The sequence below is a fragment of the Gobio gobio genome (genome assembly GCF_949357685.1).
Source record: "Gobio gobio genome assembly, chromosome: 16".
Taxonomy (NCBI): Eukaryota; Metazoa; Chordata; class Actinopteri; order Cypriniformes; family Gobionidae; genus Gobio; species Gobio gobio.
In genome coordinates, this window is record NC_137109.1 from 53571385 (window position 1) to 53591413 (window position 20029).

Consider the following 20029-nt stretch of genomic DNA (forward strand, 5'->3'; position numbering starts at 1 on the left):
TGTGTCTCACACACACAGATCATGGTAGAGTTCAGTAATGTGACTATTCTCCAGCAGGTTTATTCTCCTCCATATCTCATACAGCAGCAATATCTGAACTCATAACTCATAACCCAAACAAACCCTAATGTTCAGCCCAGAGGCAGAATCAACACGGCACAGTGGAAAACCAAATCAGTCTCCTCTGAGCTAAAGGACCTGACCTGAGATCAGCAACAGCTGTGTGTGAGTCTCCTCTGAGCTAAAGGACCTGACCTGAGATCAGCAACAGCTGTGTGTGAGTCTCCTCTGAGCTAAAGCATCTGACCTGAGATCAGCAACAGCTGTGTGTGAGTCTCCTCTGAGCTAAAGGACCTGACCTGAGATCAGCAACAGCTGTGTGTGAGTCTCCTCTGAGCTAAAGCACCTGACCTGAGATCAGCAACAGCTGTGTGTGAGTCTCCTCTGAGCTAAAGGACCTGACCTGAGATCAGCAACAGCTGTGTGTGAGTCTCCTCTGAGCTAAAGGACCTGACCTGAGATCAGCAACAGCTGTGTGTGAGTCTCCTCTGAGCTAAAGCACCTGACCTGAGATCAGCAACAGCTGTGTGTGAGTCTCCTCTGAGCTAAAGGACCTGACCTGAGATCAGCAACACCTGTGTGTGAGTCTCCTCTGAGCTAAAGGACCTGACCTGAGATCAGCAACAGCTGTGTGTGAGTCTCCTCTGAGCTAAAGGACCTGACCTGAGATCAGCAACAGCTGTGTGTGAGTCTCCTCTGAGCTAAAGCACCTGACCTGAGATCAGCAACAGCTGTGTGTGAGTCTCCTCTGAGCTAAAGGACCTGACCTGAGATCAGCAACACCTGTGTGTGAGTCTCCTCTGAGCTAAAGGACCTGACCTGAGATCAGCAACAGCTGTGTGTGAGTCTCCTCTGAGCTAAAGGACCTGACCTGAGATCAGCAACAGCTGTGTGTGAGTCTCCTCTGAGCTAAAGCACCTGACCTGAGATCAGCAACAGCTGTGTGTGAGTCTCCTCTGAGCTAAAGGACCTGACCTGAGATCAGCAACAGCTGTGTGTGAGTCTCCTCTGAGCTAAAGGACCTGACCTGAGATCAGCAACACCTGTGTGTGAGTCTCCTCTGAGCTAAAGGACCTGACCTGAGATCAGCAACAGCTGTGTGTGAGTCTCCTCTGAGCTAAAGGACCTGACCTGAGATCAGCAACAGCTGTGTGTGAGTCTCCTCTGAGCTAAAGGACCTGACCTGAGATCAGCAACACCTGTGTGTGAGTCTCCTCTGAGCTAAAGGACCTGACCTGAGATCAGCAACAGCTGTGTGTGAGTCTCCTCTGAGCTAAAGCACCTGACCTGAGATCAGCAACAGCTGTGTGTGAGTCTCCTCTGAGCTAAAGGACCTGACCTGAGATCAGCAACACCTGTGTGTGAGTCTCCTCTGAGCTAAAGGACCTGACCTGAGATCAGCAACAGCTGTGTGTGAGTCTCCTCTGAGCTAAAGGACCTGACCTGAGATCAGCAACAGCTGTGTGTGAGTCTCCTCTGAGCTAAAGGACCTGACCTGAGATCAGCAACACCTGTGTGTGAGTCTCCTCTGAGCTAAAGGACCTGACCTGAGATCAGCAACAGCTGTGTGTGAGTCTCCTCTGAGCTAAAGCACCTGACCTGAGATCAGCAACAGCTGTGTGTGAGTCTCCTCTGAGCTAAAGCACCTGACCTGAGATCAGCAACAGCTGTGTGTGAGTCTCCTCTGAGCTAAAGGACCTGACCTGAGATCAGCAACAGCTGTGTGTGAGTCTCCTCTGAGCTAAAGCATCTGACCTGAGATCAGCAACAGCTGTGTGTGAGTCTCCTCTGAGCTAAAGGACCTGACCTGAGATCAGCAACAGCTGTGTGTGAGTCTCCTCTGAGCTAAAGCACCTGACCTGAGATCAGCAACAGCTGTGTGTGAGTCTCCTCTGAGCTAAAGGACCTGACCTGAGATCAGCAACAGCTGTGTGTGAGTCTCCTCTGAGCTAAAGGACCTGACCTGAGATCAGCAACAGCTGTGTGTGAGTCTCCTCTGAGCTAAAGCACCTGACCTGAGATCAGCAACAGCTGTGTGTGAGTCTCCTCTGAGCTAAAGCACCTGACCTGAGATCAGCAACAGCTGTGTGTGAGTCTCCTCTGAGCTAAAGGACCTGACCTGAGATCAGCAACAGCTGTGTGTGAGTCTCCTCTGAGCTAAAGGACCTGACCTGAGATCAGCAACAGCTGTGTGTGAGTCTCCTCTGAGCTAAAGGACCTGACCTGAGATCAGCAACAGCTGTGTGTGAGTCTCCTCTGAGCTAAAGGACCTGACCTGAGATCAGCAACAGCTGTGTGTGAGTCTCCTCTGAGCTAAAGCACCTGACCTGAGATCAGCAACAGCTGTGTGTGAGTCTCCTCTGAGCTAAAGGACCTGACCTGAGATCAGCAACAGCTGTGTGTGAGTCTCCTCTGAGCTAAAGGACCTGACCTGAGATCAGCAACAGCTGTGTGTGAGTCTCCTCTGAGCTAAAGCACCTGACCTGAGATCAGCAACACCTGTGTGTGAGTCTCCTCTGAGCTAAAGCACCTGACCTGAGATCAGCAACAGCTGTGTGTGAGTCTCCTCTGAGCTAAAGGACCTGACCTGAGATCAGCAACAGCTGTGTGTGAGTCTCCTCTGAGCTAAAGTACCTGACCTGAGATCAGCAACAGCTGTGTGTGAGTCTCCTCTGAGCTAAAGGACCTGACCTGAGATCAGCAACAGCTGTGTGTGAGTCTCCTCTGAGCTAAAGGACCTGACCTGAGATCAGCAACACCTGTGTGTGAGTCTCCTCTGAGCTAAAGGACCTGACCTGAGATCAGCAACAGCTGTGTGTGAGTCTCCTCTGAGCTAAAGGACCTGACCTGAGATCAGCAACAGCTGTGTGTGAGTCTCCTCTGAGCTAAAGCACCTGACCTGAGATCAGCAACAGCTGTGTGTGAGTCTCCTCTGAGCTAAAGGACCTGACCTGAGATCAGCAACAGCTGTGTGTGAGTCTCCTCTGAGCTAAAGGACCTGACCTGAGATCAGCAACAGCTGTGTGTGAGTCTCCTCTGAGCTAAAGCACCTGACCTGAGATCAGCAACAGCTGTGTGTGAGTCTCCTCTGAGCTAAAGGACCTGACCTGAGATCAGCAACAGCTGTGTGTGAGTCTCCTCTGAGCTAAAGGACCTGACCTGAGATCAGCAACAGCTGTGTGTGAGTCTCCTCTGAGCTAAAGGACCTGACCTGAGATCAGCAACAGCTGTGTGTGAGTCTCTTCTGAGCTAAAGCATCTGACCTGAGATCAGCAACAGCTGTGTGTGAGTCTCCTCTGAGCTAAAGGACCTGACCTGAGATCAGCAACAGCTGTGTGTGAGTCTCTTCTGAGCTAAAGCATCTGACCTGAGATCAGCAACAGCTGTGTGTGAGTCTCCTCTGAGCTAAAGGACCTGACCTGAGATCAGCAACAGCTGTGTGTGAGTCTCCTCTGAGCTAAAGGACCTGACCTGAGATCAGCAACAGCTGTGTGTGAGTCTCCTCTGAGCTAAAGGACCTGACCTGAGATCAGCAACAGCTGTGTGTGAGTCTCCTCTGAGCTAAAGCACCTGACCTGAGATCAGCAACAGCTGTGTGTGAGTCTCCTCTGAGCTAAAGGACCTGACCTGAGATCAGCAACAGCTGTGTGTGAGTCTCCTCTGAGCTAAAGGACCTGACCTGAGATCAGCAACACCTGTGTGTGAGTCTCCTCTGAGCTAAAGGACCTGACCTGAGATCAGCAACACCTGTGTGTGAGTCTCCTCTGAGCTAAAGGACCTGACCTGAGATCAGCAACAGCTGTGTGTGAGTCTCCTCTGAGCTAAAGGACCTGACCTGAGATCAGCAACAGCTGTGTGTGAGTCTCCTCTGAGCTAAAGGACCTGACCTGAGATCAGCAACAGCTGTGTGTGAGTCTCCTCTGAGCTAAAGGACCTGACCTGAGATCAGCAACAGCTGTGTGTGAGTCTCCTCTGAGCTAAAGGACCTGACCTGAGATCAGCAACAGCTGTGTGTGAGTCTCCTCTGAGCTAAAGGACCTGACCTGAGATCAGCAACAGCTGTGTGTGAGTCTCCTCTGAGCTAAAGGACCTGACCTGAGATCAGCAACAGCTGTGTGTGAGTCTCCTCTGAGCTAAAGCACCTGACCTGAGATCAGCAACACCTGTGTGTGAGTCTCCTCTGAGCTAAAGCACCTGACCTGAGATCAGCAACAGCTGTGTGTGAGTCTCCTCTGAGCTAAAGGACCTGACCTGAGATCAGCAACAGCTGTGTGTGAGTCTCCTCTGAGCTAAAGCACCTGACCTGAGATCAGCAACAGCTGTGTGTGAGTCTCCTCTGAGCTAAAGGACCTGACCTGAGATCAGCAACAGCTGTGTGTGAGTCTCCTCTGAGCTAAAGCACCTGACCTGAGATCAGCAACAGCTGTGTGTGAGTCTCCTCTGAGCTAAAGGACCTGACCTGAGATCAGCACATCCAGACCCCAGTGGCACAGGACAACATTACAGACAATAACACTAATCAATATGGCTCATACAACTTAAGATCAAACATAAAAACGACCAAATAAAATGTTAAAAATACAATTAAATATAAAATTAGGATAAAAAATATGGAATATTAACAACGTAATATAATTAAAAAAATATATAAAAATGACAAAATATAAAGCTTATAAAACATCATTGTTGGCTTTATTGCATTCATTAACCCAAACTCTGTCAGTCATCACAGCATCTGCCAAATAACAAACTAAATATTGCACGAGAAAAGCGTTGTTGACATCATGTTTTATTGTATTTACAGTAATTGTGATGAAGTCATTCTCTTTTGCTTGGATGAAGAGCTGGGGGTTCAGATACATGTGTGTGACGTGTGTGTGACGTGTGTGACATGTGTGTGACGTGTGTGTGACGTGTGTGTGACATGTGTGTGACATGTGTGTGACGTGTGTGTGACGTGTGTGACGTGTGTGTGTGACGTGTGTGTGACGTGTGTGTGACGTGTGTGTGACGTGTGTGACGTGTGACACGTGTGTGACCTGTGACACATGTGTGTGACGTGTGTGACGTGTGTGTGACGTGTGTGTGTGACATGTGTGTGACGTGTGTGTGACGTGTGTGTGACGTGTGTGTGTGACGTGTGTGTGACGTGTGTGTGACGTGTGACACGTGTGTGACCTGTGACACATGTGTGTGACGTGTGTGACGTGTGTGTGACGTGTGTGTGACGTGTGTTATGGCGCTCGGAATGTACCATTCGGCGACGAGACTGACAAGCACGACAGACAACACACGTGTATACGTGCGTGTACGTCTCCATTTGTTTTATATGGAGACGTACACGCAAATATTACGTCACGTACACACGTCAGCAACGTGTAGCTGTTGATCTATGCAGACGTCACGGCGGCGTCACGTTAGAAGTAAACGTGTGGATTACGTCTGAACGTCTGAACGTCACAACGATCTAAATTGACAAATGTGACTACGTGCGTGTGACATGCGTGTGAAGAACGTCTGCACGTCTGCCCGTCTGCACGTCTAATGCAAAATAAATTGTACGGGCCCCCCTAACCCCGCCCCACCAAGTAGGCTACATCGAGGCATTTATAGACGTTCACTGTAGTGTATCAAGAAAATACCAAACCAAACAATACCATAAAAACACACTCTACTCAGCAATTTTTTCTCTTAAACAAGCTCAGTCACAGCCGCGTTTCCATTACAGATTTGCAGAAGTGAATGCTCGTTTTTACTGTAATTTTTATATTTATGTAACAAACTTGTTTTATTCCCCTGATTTAAAGATTTAGTGTAGCATTTATGAGTGTTTTGCGTGAGCTTAAGAGCAGAGTAGAGCTATGTAGCCTATCTGTAAAGGCCTAAATAGGTTTACAGGAACAGGACCGGCATGCAGACGATTACTAAAGTCATACTCTGACCATTTAAATCCATCATTTGTTGTTGAGATATGCGACAAATGATAGGCTATTAGGCTACCAACTTTTTGTTTTTATTTAAAAAAAAATTTTTTTTTAATTTTCATTTGACTCATTTATCTTGTTATGGAATATAACTTTTCCCAAGATGCACTGAACAAATCTCTAAGGCATTTACAGCACTTCAGATATTTAAAAAAAAATCAAATGTATATTGAACATTGCTCCTTTCAGAAACGGTTTATGCATTGTTGTATTCGGTACAGAATGTACAGAAATACTTCCTAGACATCAGGGAGTGGACATGCTAATGAGAAAATAACTGTGCCTCTGCAGCCATCTACTGATTATAGTCATTAAATAGTAATATATATAATCCTCCTGCTCAAACATAAATGCATCACTGGACATGCACCGCCATATCTACAGGAACTCCTCACTCTGAAATCCTCCACCAGCAGCCTCAGATCATCAGGCCACCTGCTTCTTCAACTTCCAGTACCATGACTGAGCTATACTGGGCTATACTGAGCTATACTGGGCTATACTGGGCTGGGGAACCGCCTCCCCAGAGCTGAGAGCAGGAGAGAGCTTGGACAATTCTAAAGCTGAACTCAAGACTTTTCTGTTCAGAAAGGCTTTTATGTGGTGATTATTTGTATTGGTCTATATTTTTAGTGTTTCATTTTTGTTATTTTTCCCTTTTTCCATTGTTGCACTTTGAGATTCGTTGGAATGAAAAGTGTGTTATAAAAAAAATCCATTATTATTATTATAGTGGTAATCTCAGGTCATTTTAGTGTCAAGTGTTTTATTTCATGCAGGTGAAAACAATATGCATCTATTTGCACATCTTACTTTACTTATCTGGGATGTCAATTTCAGAGAACTGGCAGTTAAAACATTAAAACGTAACACACAAAAAAGGTGCTATATGACAATAAAAGTGGTTCTTGGCTTGTAATCATAGGGGAACCTTTTTAAGTGCTGTAGCACTAATCTTGGTCTTCAGGGGTTCTTCAGTGATTCTTTGGCTGAGCTGATAGCACCACCATATACAGAACATGTGAAAATATGGTGCAATATAGACCCACAAGTGCTTCCCCTATGATTACGACCAAGAAACACTTTTAGTGCCTATAGCACTATTTTTTTTTTTTTTTAGAGTGCATGTCATGGGAACCAACAACGTCACATTCATTTAGGCTGTATTTCTTATATAAGAAATATATCCGCTTTACGTCATGCGGTTCTTTGCCTCTACGTCATGGCTAGCCGTGGATTATCCCTTACTTAACGCAGCCACTTTAAATTCACATAATGTTTCACTTCTTGGTAATAGAATTTGGAAAATATTTATATACATGAAACTTAACTGCCAATTGAGACAAAAGTTGAGGAAAAATATCAAGTAAAACACAAATTTGGAAATATTTATTTAATATGTGCAGTTTTTTGCTTATAAAAAATTAATCATTAGAAAACCAGAATGCCTGCAGATAAACTTTTAATGACTGTTAATTTCACACAATAGTCAATGAAAATATAGTTCCAAACAGCACCACAGCAGAAAACACTTGCACTTGTCTAAGAGGTGTAGTTGTGTGGGTGTTATTAAATATATATTTGTGTTTTTGAAAGAATAGGTTGAACATTTTCCAGTAATCTTAATAGAACAGTTCATTGCTGCCATCTACTGGCGGTTTTAAATGTATTTTTCAAATGAGCTTTAAAGACGTTCATAAAACGATATCCACTATAGAGAGACTCTTTTTACCCATTATTGTATATTTCATAACCCCTAGTTCACACATAATTGATAATGTAAAATAATTTAAAGCTTTTTACTGTTGTGAGATTAGTTTTTTTTTATCACAAACCTAAACAGTATTTTCTTGATATTCTTCAAGAATGTTAAATATATGGCTATGCACTATAATGTTATAGCTATGAATGTGCTTTTACTTAATCTAAATTACTACTTCATCTAAATTACTTACTCAATTTTTTTTTAATTCTCCAAAAAATATAATTTTAACATTTCAAAACATACAAATGTTTCACATAAAATTCTTTGAAAAATTCCATAACATCATGAAACAGTTATAAAATGTTTAACATCAGGTAAGATAACGTTCAAATCAAGGATTTTGAACATTGAAGAAGAAGGGGTAAAAATAATAAAATAAAATAAGAATACCAACAACAACAAACAGAAGGGTATATTAGTGTACTCAAATTAAAGAAGAGGAGTTTAATTCTTTGTAAATCTCCATAGTTCTATTGCTTTGCGGTTTCAGAGTCCTTGTAACGTTTCAAAGTAATTCTTCAGATCAGCCTTGAAATGGGGAATATTGGGAATCCTACCAGACCATTTACATTTATGTATGTAGAACTTACCAAGTAATATTTAATCTATTTTAATAATAGCTTAATTGTCGGGCATTTGACGTTCAGACGTGCAGACGTACAGACGTGCAGACGTACAGACGTGCAGACGTACAGACGTGCAGACGTACAGACGGGCAGACGTTCAGACGTGTAGACGTTCTCCACACGCATGTCACACGCACGTTAACACGTCTTTAAGCGTGGTTAGGAAAGAAATGACACAAAGCGAGTGCCATATGTGACGTTTGACATGTGTGTAACGTGTGTGACATGTGTGTGTGACGTGTGTGACATGTGTGTGACGTGTGACACATGTGTGTGACGTGTGTGTGACATGTGTGTGACGTGTGACACGTGTGTGACGTGTGATACATGTGTGTGACGTGTGATACATGTGTGTGACGTGTGACACGTGTGTGACGTGTGTGTGACGTGTGACACGTGTGTGACGTGTGATACATGTGTGTGACGTGTGTGTGACATGTGTGTGACGTGTGATACATGTGTGTGACGTGTGTGTGACATGTGTGTGACGTGTGACACGTGTGTGACGTGTGATACATGTGTGTGACATGTGACATGTGTGTGACGTGTGTGTGACGTGTGTGTGACACGTGTGTGACGTGTGTGACGTGTGTGTGACGTGTGACACATGTGTGTGACGTGTGTGTGACGTGTGTGACATGTGTGTGACGTGTGTGTGACGTGTGACACATGTGTGTGATGTGTGTGTGACGTGTGTGACATGTGTGACGTGTGTGTGACGTGTGACACATGTGTGTGACGTGTGACATGTGTGTGACGTGTGTGACATGTGTGTGACGTGTGTGACGTGTGCCATGTGTGTGACGTGTGTGTGACGTGTGTGTGACATGTGTGTGACGTGTGTGTGACGTGTGTGTGACGTGTGTGTGACGTGTGTGACATGTGTGTGACGTCACGTGTGTGTGACATGTGTATGACGTGTGTGACATGTGTGTGACGTGTGTGTGTGACGTGTGTGTGACATGTGTATGACGTGTGTGACATGTGTGTGACGTGTGTGTGTGACGTGTGTGTGACATGTGTATGACGTGTGTATGTGACGTGTGTAACATGTGTGTGTGACATGTGTGTGACATGTGTGTAACGTGTGTGTGTGACGTGTGTGAAATGTTTAAAGAGATCATCATTTACTCACCTCAAGTTGTTCCAAACCTGCATGGGCTTCTTTCTTCTGTTGAACACACACACACACACACACACACACACACACACACACACACACACACACACACACACACACACACACACACACACACACACATATTTTGAAGAATGTTGGTGACCAGACATTTGAGAGCCATTGACTTTCATATCGGAAAATAAATACACTGGAAGTCAAAGGGCCCACATTTCCCACATTCTTCAAAATATCTTCTTTTGTGTTCAACAGACGAAAGAAACAACTTGAGGGTGAGTAAATGACAGAATTTACATTTTTATCATGTTTTTATTTTCTATTGAACTATTTCAAAGTGTTTTTAAATGTCTTCTTATCTTTTTAATGTTGATTTTATGTTTTATGTAAAGCACTTTTGGCTAGCTGAAATGTGCTTTACAAATTTGCCTTTCCAAGTCAAAAACTCATATTTTCATATAATGATCCGAAGAGTAAAAGTATATTTGTGGCTTTCATAACAAATAGGTTGCACATGTTTCATGTTTATCCGCTTTAAGGTACATGTAGCATGTTAAGCTAACCACAACATGGCTAATTCTACAATTACTAGCTAAAATCTCACGGTTCCTACTCATGATAACAAATAATGTACATAATGAACACATCAACACAAAAACACAGACACTTACACGGCCACAGAATGTGCTTTAATTAGGGGACACAAATGTCCTGTACTGGCCCTAATATAACAATTTTCTATCCATTCAGAGGGGGCATACTTTAAATGTATTGAAATTAATAAGGAATATTTGAGTAATCTTTGAGTATCATTTGAGTATCTCCTGGTTTTTGATAATCATATGGTCATCCTACCTTTAACGTTTGCTGTTGCCCGTTGTTGTTCTCTTCCTCCGATGTTTTTCGTGAGATCTGCCAGTAGTACAGGCTACAGTTGCCATCTAGCGGCTGAGAGTTGTAATTGCATTTTTTTATTTAACTTGAAATGTAAGAGACAAATAAATAATATCTCCAATATGACATTTAACAACACAACACAACACACACCAACACAACACACACACACCAACACAACACAACACACACACACCAACACAACACACACCAATGTAAGGATCGGTTTGGCTGCTAAGACACAAGCTGAGCTCCAGACCCCAGCACTGATCCTGAGAGGAGATCCCAGAAGCAGAGGTGTGTGTGTGTGTGTGTGTGTGTGTGTGTGTGTGTGTGTGTGTGTGTGTGTGTGTGTGTGTGTGTGTGTGTGTGTGTGTGTGTGTGTGTGTGTGTGTGTGTGTGTGTGTGTGTTCATCTGAGCTCTCATTGGTCTGTCACCACTCGTCAATGTCAAAATATTTGAGAAAACCAATCAGATCAGAGTAGGCGGGCTTTATGTTCACAGAAGCTGATGAGCACAACTCGACACATTTGATCTCCTTATTCAAGTCAGAAATGTTGAACAAATAACAAAAATATTCAGGCAAATGAAAAAACTTTTGTCTAATTTCGCCATTTTTAATTGTAAATAGGCCTATGAAATGTAAGTCATAATGTAATTAACAAACAAAGAAATATTAACAAACTAACAAAGCTAGATCAGGCAAGATTAATGAACATTGTAAATTAATATAATTCCATTTGTAGCATTCAGTTAATAAAAAGCTCATTTTTTCAGCCTGTATTGAGCTTAAGATTAGTAATGAATGTGTGCATATTGTGAATTAATTTATTAAATTTATTTTCCTAGCTTTCCTGTTATCCTTCAGTAAATTAACATAAGGCCCAATACGGCGTTAATATTTGCAACAATAAACAGATATACTAATATGCAGGTAAAACAAATTTGTTTAAGGGGGGGGGGGGGGGGGGGTCTTGCCCAGGGTGCAATTCAATGTAGACCCGCCACTGTGCATGATGGGATATCAACAATATCATGCTACATTGCCAAAAACCTGACTGTAAGTGGGCTAAATGGCCGGACTGAGGGGCTAAACCGTGGCTAGCACAGCCTAGCATAGACAACATGTGAAAACCAAACACTATAATCACGGTTGACTTTGCTCACATGATGGAATATCACACACAAGATATTTGGGCAAAAATTACATGTAACCAAATTCAAAGTTATTTTGGCTAAAAGTGGGTTAATAGCCGGACTATATCAGGTCTAGAGCTAACCCAGACGGTGAGATGGCGGCTATTGCTAGCTGGGAAAGCGCTGTTGTTTCCGTTTACGAACCTTGACGTGACCTTTATTCAACACTTCTGACTGATATTAGTGTAGATTAGGGTATATTAGTGTAGATTAGGGTATATTAGTGTATATTAGTGTAGATTAGTGTATATTAGTGTAGATTAGGGTATATTAGTGTATATTAGTGTATATTAGTGTATATTAGTGTAGATTAGGGTATATTAGTGTATATTAGTGTATATTAGTGTAGATTAGGGTATATTAGTGTATATTAGTGTATATTAGTGTATATTAGTGTATATTAGTGTATATTAGTGTATATTAGTGTATATTAGTGTAGATTAGGGTATATTAGTGTATATTAGTGTATATTAGTGTAGATTAGGGTATATTAGTGTATATTAGTGTATATTAGTGTATATTAGTGTATATTAGTGTATATTAGTGTAGATTAGTGTAGATTAGTGTTGGCCTACTGTAACCAAGCAAACGTTTTAAAAACAGCGGGTAAATCATCATATAGAATATTATTACAGTTTGTCACACTTTAACTCCTGTTAAGTATATTTCCCTTCATAATCAATTGTCTGAGTTACAGTTTTTTTTATTCGCTTTGGTACTATTTTCACAAGTAAGGTGTACATTTTCCAAACTCATAGTACAAAAATACAAACTGATCACACTTGTTACACAGCTCGTCATTCTCTCAAACCCTGATCTCATGCCTTCATTCAGTTGCTCATATCTTCAGTCCACATCATCACTGTTTCAAACACAAGATTATTGTAATATGTAATGAGAATATTTGGTTTAATCACCGAAACACAACAGTGTGATCTTCTGTCAGTTTAGTGCTTTAAACAATCACTTCATCCAACAGCAAACAATGCAAGACACGTTTCAAATCTCCCTCATTGCTGAATTATCTACAGTATCTACAGTAACACAGACTACAGATGCCACATTAGAAAATACACTTGCATTACCTAACTTATGTCATTAAATCCATGATGTTTGTGATAGTATTCAGTGTGTTATCAAAAAGGTGTGATAAAGTTAGGACACAGCCACGGATTTGCTGCCAGTAAATGTTCTCGCTGTACCATATGACTGAATCTCCTGTAGATGAGCTTTATCAGGGTGAGTTACAGTAATGTACAGTAATGTCTACCATGGTCATCTGTTTACAGTATCATACGCCACATACTGGAATGTAAAATGCTGTATTTGATGCCATCTGTCTCCCTTCTTCTGATTTCTGATCAGTCTGATGTTACACCGTCTATTTCCTCTCCCTTATACTCTATCATACTCTATTCACAAACTGCAAATATTTCTGTCCCTCTCCATAGACGTTATGATTTTTATACTGGTCAAACTCTATATTCTTTCCCCTTACACTAAACCTACACATCAAAGAAATACTGCTGCATTTTTACATTTAAAAACAAAAACTAATTCTCTATGATTTATAAGCTTGACCAAAAAAATGTCCCTGCAAGGACAAGAATTTAGGACATTGCCGTCTTTTTGTCCCCATAATGTAGAGTTTACCAGGCCACAAACACACACCTTACAATCAAAGATAAATCGCAAAAAATGTAATTTTGCTTCTGCAGGTACTGGGAAGCTTCAGCGTGTGCAAGGTGCTATGAATTCTCTTCAGTACCAGGAGATATTGGAGGACAATGTGAACCTGAGGCTTGGGAGACGTTGGACCTTTCAACAGGACAATGATCCCAAGCAGACCTCAGAGTCCACTAGAGCATGGCTGCAGATTAAAGGCTGGAACATTTAGAAGTGGCCATCGCAGTCACCAGACTTAAACCCGATTGAGAACCTCTGGTGGGACTGAAAGTGCGCAAGCCTCAGAGTGGGACTGAACTGGAGGCTTTTGCTCATGATGAAGATAGAGAGACCCGTCGATCGCTGAGAGACTCTTGTGTCAAGCTGTGCTTCACGTTTAAAAGCTCTTATAACTGTAAAAGGATGTTGTACTAAGTACTAAGATTGAATGTCACTTGGGGGTTGAATAAAACTGATAATGATGTGAGCTCAGAAAAGACATTTGTGGTTATTTCATTATAAATGTTATGTTATATTTGTCTGACCTACACGAGCCTCTTTGATTTAATTGTAGGCAGGACGACTGAATGATCAAAATCAAGGTCAAACCGACCAAAACAATCAATTTCAGTGGGGGTTGAATCATTTTGAACACAACTGTATGTATGTGTGTGTGAGTGTGAGCGTGAGAGTGTGTGTGAGAGTGTATGTGTGTGTTTGTATATGTGTGTGTGAGCGTGTGTGAGTGTGTGTATGAGAGTGTGTGAGCGTATGTATGTGTGAGCGTATGTATGTGTGTGCGAGTGTGAGCGTGAGAGTGTGTGTGCGTATGTACGTGTGTGTGTGTGTTTATAGTGTGTGTTTGTATGTGAGTGTATGTGTGTGTGTGTTTGTATATGTGTGAGTGTATGAGAGTGTGAGCATATTTATGTATGTGTGTGTGAGTGTGCGTGTGTGAGTGTGAAAGTGTGTGAGCGTATGTGTGTGTGAGAGTGTGTGTGAGCGTGTGTGTGTGAGAGTGTGTGTATGTGTGAGAGTGTGTGGGTGTGAGAGTGAGTGTATGTGTGTGAGTGTTTGTGAGAGTGTGTGTGTGAGAGTGTGTGAGAGAGTGTGTGTGTGTTTGTATGTGTGTGAGAGTGTGTAAGCGTATGTGTGTGTGAGTGAGCGTATGTATGTGTGTTTATAGCGTGTGTGTGTTTGTATATGTGTGAGTGTATGAGAGTGTGTGAGTGTATGTATGTGTGTGTGTTTGTATATGTGAGTGTATGAGAGTGTGTGAGTGTATGTGTGTGTGTGTGTTTGTATATGTGAGTGTATGAGAGTGTGTGAGTGTATGAGAGTGTGTGAGTGTATGTATGTGTGTGTGTGTGTGTGTGTGTGTGTGTGTGTGTGTGTGTGTTTATAGCGTGTGTGATGCTCAGCTGGAACACTTCTTTAAACACTAGCAGCTGTGAGGCTAACGCTAATGATGTGTATCTGCTGTGTTAGCACAGACTCTCAGTGTGAAGCTTCACGAGCGTCTGCTTCCTGTGATCAAACATCAGTCCGACACACACACACACACACACACACACACACACATGACAGCACAGAGTGTTTTATTGATGATCATGTGATGGCACTCTGAGCATTACAGTAGCGGCTCTAGGCGCGGTCTGCTGAGGGGTAGTTGTGGCGCTGGGGGTCGTAGAGGTCGGCCTGGGGGTCGTAGAGGTCAGCCCGGGGCCGAGGTTTCTGGGCGTAGTAATACGGGTATGGGCTCTTCCTGACGGGCTCCGGCTCCGGCTCCTCCAGCGCGGGTGGGGCGGGCAGGATCTTGCCCTTCAGGGGCCGCGGCGGGTGGTCGATCAGGCAGTCCGGATCCCAGTACGGGTCGCAGTCGAACTCCATCGCCTTGTAGATCATGGGGGCGGGGGAAGGGGGCGGGGCTGGCTCGTACTTTTTGGGAGGGGGCGGAGCCTCCAGCTTGCAGTGTGTATGGTAGCGCGGGTCGCACAGCACGGGCACGGCCCCCGTGGGCATGTAGACGATGTGTGGCTTACACAGGGGGTCTTTACTATTGCACAGGTACACCACATCCGCCTGCGAGAGGGGCGGAGTCACGCCTCCTTTAACCGGGGCTGGGGGCGGGGCCTGGGGCGGGGCCTGTGTGCAGCCCTTGTCTGTGGCCGGGTCGCAGCGGGGCAGTGGAGGCAGTGGAGGCAGCACCGGCAGGCCCAGTTTGCTCTGGTGGATGGAGGCGTTCGGGCCATAGACGAGCTCCAGCTGACGCATCTGCTGATACAACATCCGGATCCGGTCGATCTCGTACAGCTGCGGACACACACACACACACACACACACACACGTCTGAGAGCGCACACACACACCACACGACAACACACAACTGCAGAACACACACTTTTATATACCTCAATAAACCCGTCTCCAGCGTGATGAATCTGATTGTTTGAATATTGCACTTTAATAATTAAAAAAGGAGTTAGAGGGGGGGGGGCTCAACTCCATAACTCAAAAAGGGGAGGGGCTAGAGGGATGGGAGCACGCCCAATCGACTGGGCGTGGCCAAATTAGTATACAGGCGAAGTCTCCGCCCTGTAAGACCAAAGGGGGCGGAGTCTGAGAGAGCGTGATTCTCCTCCTCCTGAAACTGCCTCATCGTCACGGCATCCTCAATAAACCGTCTCCGATCCTTCGAATATTCCGATCTATTATGACCTCTGACCTGTAAAGCTGTCAGAATAATAATCATACGCTGTGTGTTGATTGGCCACAGGAGAACTGCCCCCCCGACTGAGCCTGGTTTCTCCAAGGTTTATTTTCCTCTATTCTGCTCCTGATGGGGTTTGGGTTTCCTCTGGCTTGTGTTGCTCAGTTGGAGACACTAAACCTTCAACTAAATATCCAAATAAATCTAATTATTAAACTAAATTAACCATATCAACTAAATTACTGATCTAAAGCCCACACTGTCACTGTATGATTATTGAAATGAACTGATGACATCAGCGTTTTCTCCAGAATGGCTGAATAAAATTATGCTGCATTATTTTCCTGTTTAACACTGAAGCTGCTCTGAGACAATCTGCAGTGTGGAAAGAGTTATATAAATAAAGCTGACTTGACATTTTACTGCAATTCCAATTGCCCAAAGTGCTTCACAATATCAGAGACATAAGCAATATATCTCAAAACAATTAATACAAAGGAATTTAAAACATATATATGCTTTCCTGTAGCTCTAACAGTAGAGCATGGGCTAGCAACGCCAACGTCATGGGTTTGATTCCCAGGGAAAACAAGAACTGACAAAATGTAAAATGTGTACCTTGAATGCAATGTAAGTCGCTTTGGATAAAAGCGTCTGCCAAATGCATAAATGTAAATGTAATAAATGTAATATATATATAAATAAAGAATAAAATAGAATACATAAGGAGAGACAAATAAAGATCAAGTGAAATAGAATATAATAAATGTATCAAGAAATGATCTCTAAACATGGTTTATTCTCAACAAACGCTAAATTAAAAAGAGATGTTTTTAAGTGAGACTTGAATCTGCACAGGTTGAGCTGTTCCCAGATCAGGTAGAGGAACTGTTGATCTCCTGACTGAGGCTGGTCCTTTAAGAGGTTGATAATATAACTTGGGGTGATGTTGTGAAAAGCTTTAAAGACCATTAAAACAATTTTAAAATAAGTTCTATACTGGACCGGAAGCCAGTGAAGAGTAGATAATACTGGAGTTAAGTGATGTAAATCTAGCTCCGCATTCTGCACTAATTAGAGACGAGATGGTTTAATTATCCCTCATTCAGAGAGCTGCAATAGTCCAGTCCTGAGCTGATCAATGCGTGAACTTTGACCTGCAGCTCTTCAGTATTGAGGAACGGTTTCAGCCTGGAGATCAGTCTAAGCTGATCAAAACTACTCTTTACTGACTTCATCTGCTGAGAGAAGAGTCAATGATAACCCAGAGGTGGACAGGAACTCGTTTACTGGAGGACTGAACTTAAGTACACTTTAGAGTATCTGTACTTTCCTTGAGTAGTGTGGAAACTTTTACTTCACTACATTAGAAAGACAAATATCCTACTTTTACTCCACTGCGTTTCTATCAAGGCCCTCGAAGTAGAAAGTCGGAGCCGCTTTGAAAGTCAGAGGATGATTCGTTTTCTTCTTTAAAACATGATTCGTGTTTTGCAGTCAGTCTATCAGTGATCACTGTAGGATCTCATGAAGTTCAATGATTTACTAGTATTTTTTAACACATTGAACTATAGTCATACTGAGAAGATCAGATCCAGAAGAGCAGACGTGGATGAGTGTGAAAGTGCACAGAAAGCTGCCTCTCAGACGCCAGAGCTGAAGTTTAGTCCGTTGAATCTACTCTAATCTTACTATAGTCAATTAAAACTAAAACAATTCAGATGCCTAAAATATTATAGTCAAAAGACTAGGACTAAAACTACTGGTAAATCCAAATTTGCTGTCAAAATGAACACTGGTATGAAGTATGATTGGTCAAATGATTTTTATAGATTTACCGGACAAGTTGCGATAGCCTTGTGGATCCAGCGCTAACACACATAGCTAACGCTCCACAATGATGTTAGTTAGCATGCTAAAGCGTAGTTGAGCTAATAATGTTAACTGAAGTCCTTTCAGAAATATGTTTTTCCATAATCCTGTCAAATAAACACAATGTAGAAGCCTTTCTTTTCTAGTATGATTTTGACTTTGATAAGAGATTTGTAACTTTTAAGCAAGTATTTAAATGAGTTGAAGATATGCTAGCATGACTGGCGTAAACCACCATGATGGAACAATAATAAAATAATGTGTTTACTTTTACTTTTGATAGTTTAGTACTTTTAAAAGCAAGTACTTCTGTACTTTTACTTCAGTAAAAATCTATCTTTACAACTTTCCCTTGTAATGGAGTCATATTTAACCAATAACACTTTTACTGGAGTAATGGAGTTGTGTAGTTTAGTTTGTAGTTTGTGTAGTTTGTCCAGCTCTGCATATCACCCAGATTCCTCACAGTATTTTTTATCGGTATATCTAACGGGGCAATAGCACTAGACATCGCTTCCTTAAGACACGATGGACCAAACATATTTATCTCAGATTTTTTTCCATTTAACTGAAGAAAATTTTGCGATAACCAGATTTTGACTTCTTCCAGGTAAAGTTCTAAAGGCGTTAGTGAATTCAACTCTTAAAGGCGAGTATCATCGAGTGTCATTGGCAAACATGTGATAAGAGTTGTCATGACGACGGCAAATTGAGCCAAGAGGGCTCCTGTACAAAGAAAACAAGATGGGCCCCAAAATAGAACCCTGAGGAACACCATATTTTAAAAATGCCGGCGAAGAAGAGTTATTTGCATAATTCACACTGGGAATATTAATATCATAAATATGCAGGAAATAGTGTTTGGAAAATGTCTTTCATGCTTCATTACTCGATGCACAATAACACACGATGTAGTCACTGGACGGTGTGTGTGTATGAGTGTGTGTGTGTGTGTGTATGAGAGTGTGTGTGAGAGTGTGTATGAGTGTGTGTGTGTGTGTGTGTCTTACCCCCTCGGTGTGTCCGATGCTGCTGTAATATCTGTAATAGGCCTGGAAGTCTGGACTCTGGCGGTGCCAGCGCGGGTCAGCACTGCGTTTGGGTCGAGGGCCGGACAGAAACTCGTTCGCCTTGGTGGAGTCAATACTGACTGAAGCATCTAAAACACACACACACACACACACACACACACACACACACACACACACACACACACACACACACACACACACACACACACACACACACACACACACACACACACACACACACACACACACACACACACACACACACACACACACACACACATGAGCTCTGAGAGACGAAACCTTCAACACTGAATGGTTTCCCGATGGCGAGTGTAAAGCTCTTCACCTTCCGGTTGGAGGACATCCATCAGCGATTTCGCCTCAAGCTGACCTGAAAACATTTAAACATTCGAGATAAATCAAACACACACACACACACACACACACACACACACACACACACACACACACAGCTTATATTGATGATAACAGCTCATGAACGTGAATGTAATAAAGGCTTACATGGCAGCAGCAGGAAAAACACCAGTCTCAGGGCGGACATCATGACCTGCACACACACACACACACACACACACACACACACACACACACACACACACACACAGACACACACACACACACACACACACACACAAACACACACACACACACACACACACACACTGATCAAGCGACTGAAGTATCTTTATGTTAGTCTTCAGGGTAGGGTTGCACCAGTCGTTCGTAAGTTCTTAAATTGGAACGTAAAGTCCACACTAGAGGCTTAGTAACTACTAGATAGTTTGTAAATAACTCTATACTCTTTTCGGTCGCAGCATTTGTTCTTAAGGCAGATCCAGTAGTTTGTAAGCTCTCCGTAAAGTAATGCGTAGTCGCTTAATATGACCTTTACCCTCAATGATCCAATAACAGCTTCAGATACATGAGCAGAAGTTGAGTTGAAATAACGTGAATTTCAGTTTATCCTTCATTATTAAAACTTCTTCTGCCTCAATTAACCAACGGTAAAAATACGTTTCCATTAAATATACTTAATCATGAATAACGTAAGTGCTTTTATAAATATAT

General features: G+C 42.7%; 1 protein-coding gene across 1 annotated transcript; it reads right to left on the reverse strand.

Annotated features, from left to right (window-relative positions):
- Nucleotides 1-14971: 14971 nt before the first annotated feature.
- Nucleotides 14972-19502, reverse strand: and4 (actinodin4; the record flags this gene model as incomplete). Its single annotated transcript, XM_079839370.1, has 3 exons — nt 14972-15640; nt 18920-19068; nt 19463-19502. 3 exons carry the CDS (start codon nt 19500-19502, stop codon nt 14972-14974), a joined length of 858 nt encoding a protein of 285 aa, XP_079695496.1.
- Between the last annotated feature and the right edge of the window lie 527 nt (nt 19503-20029).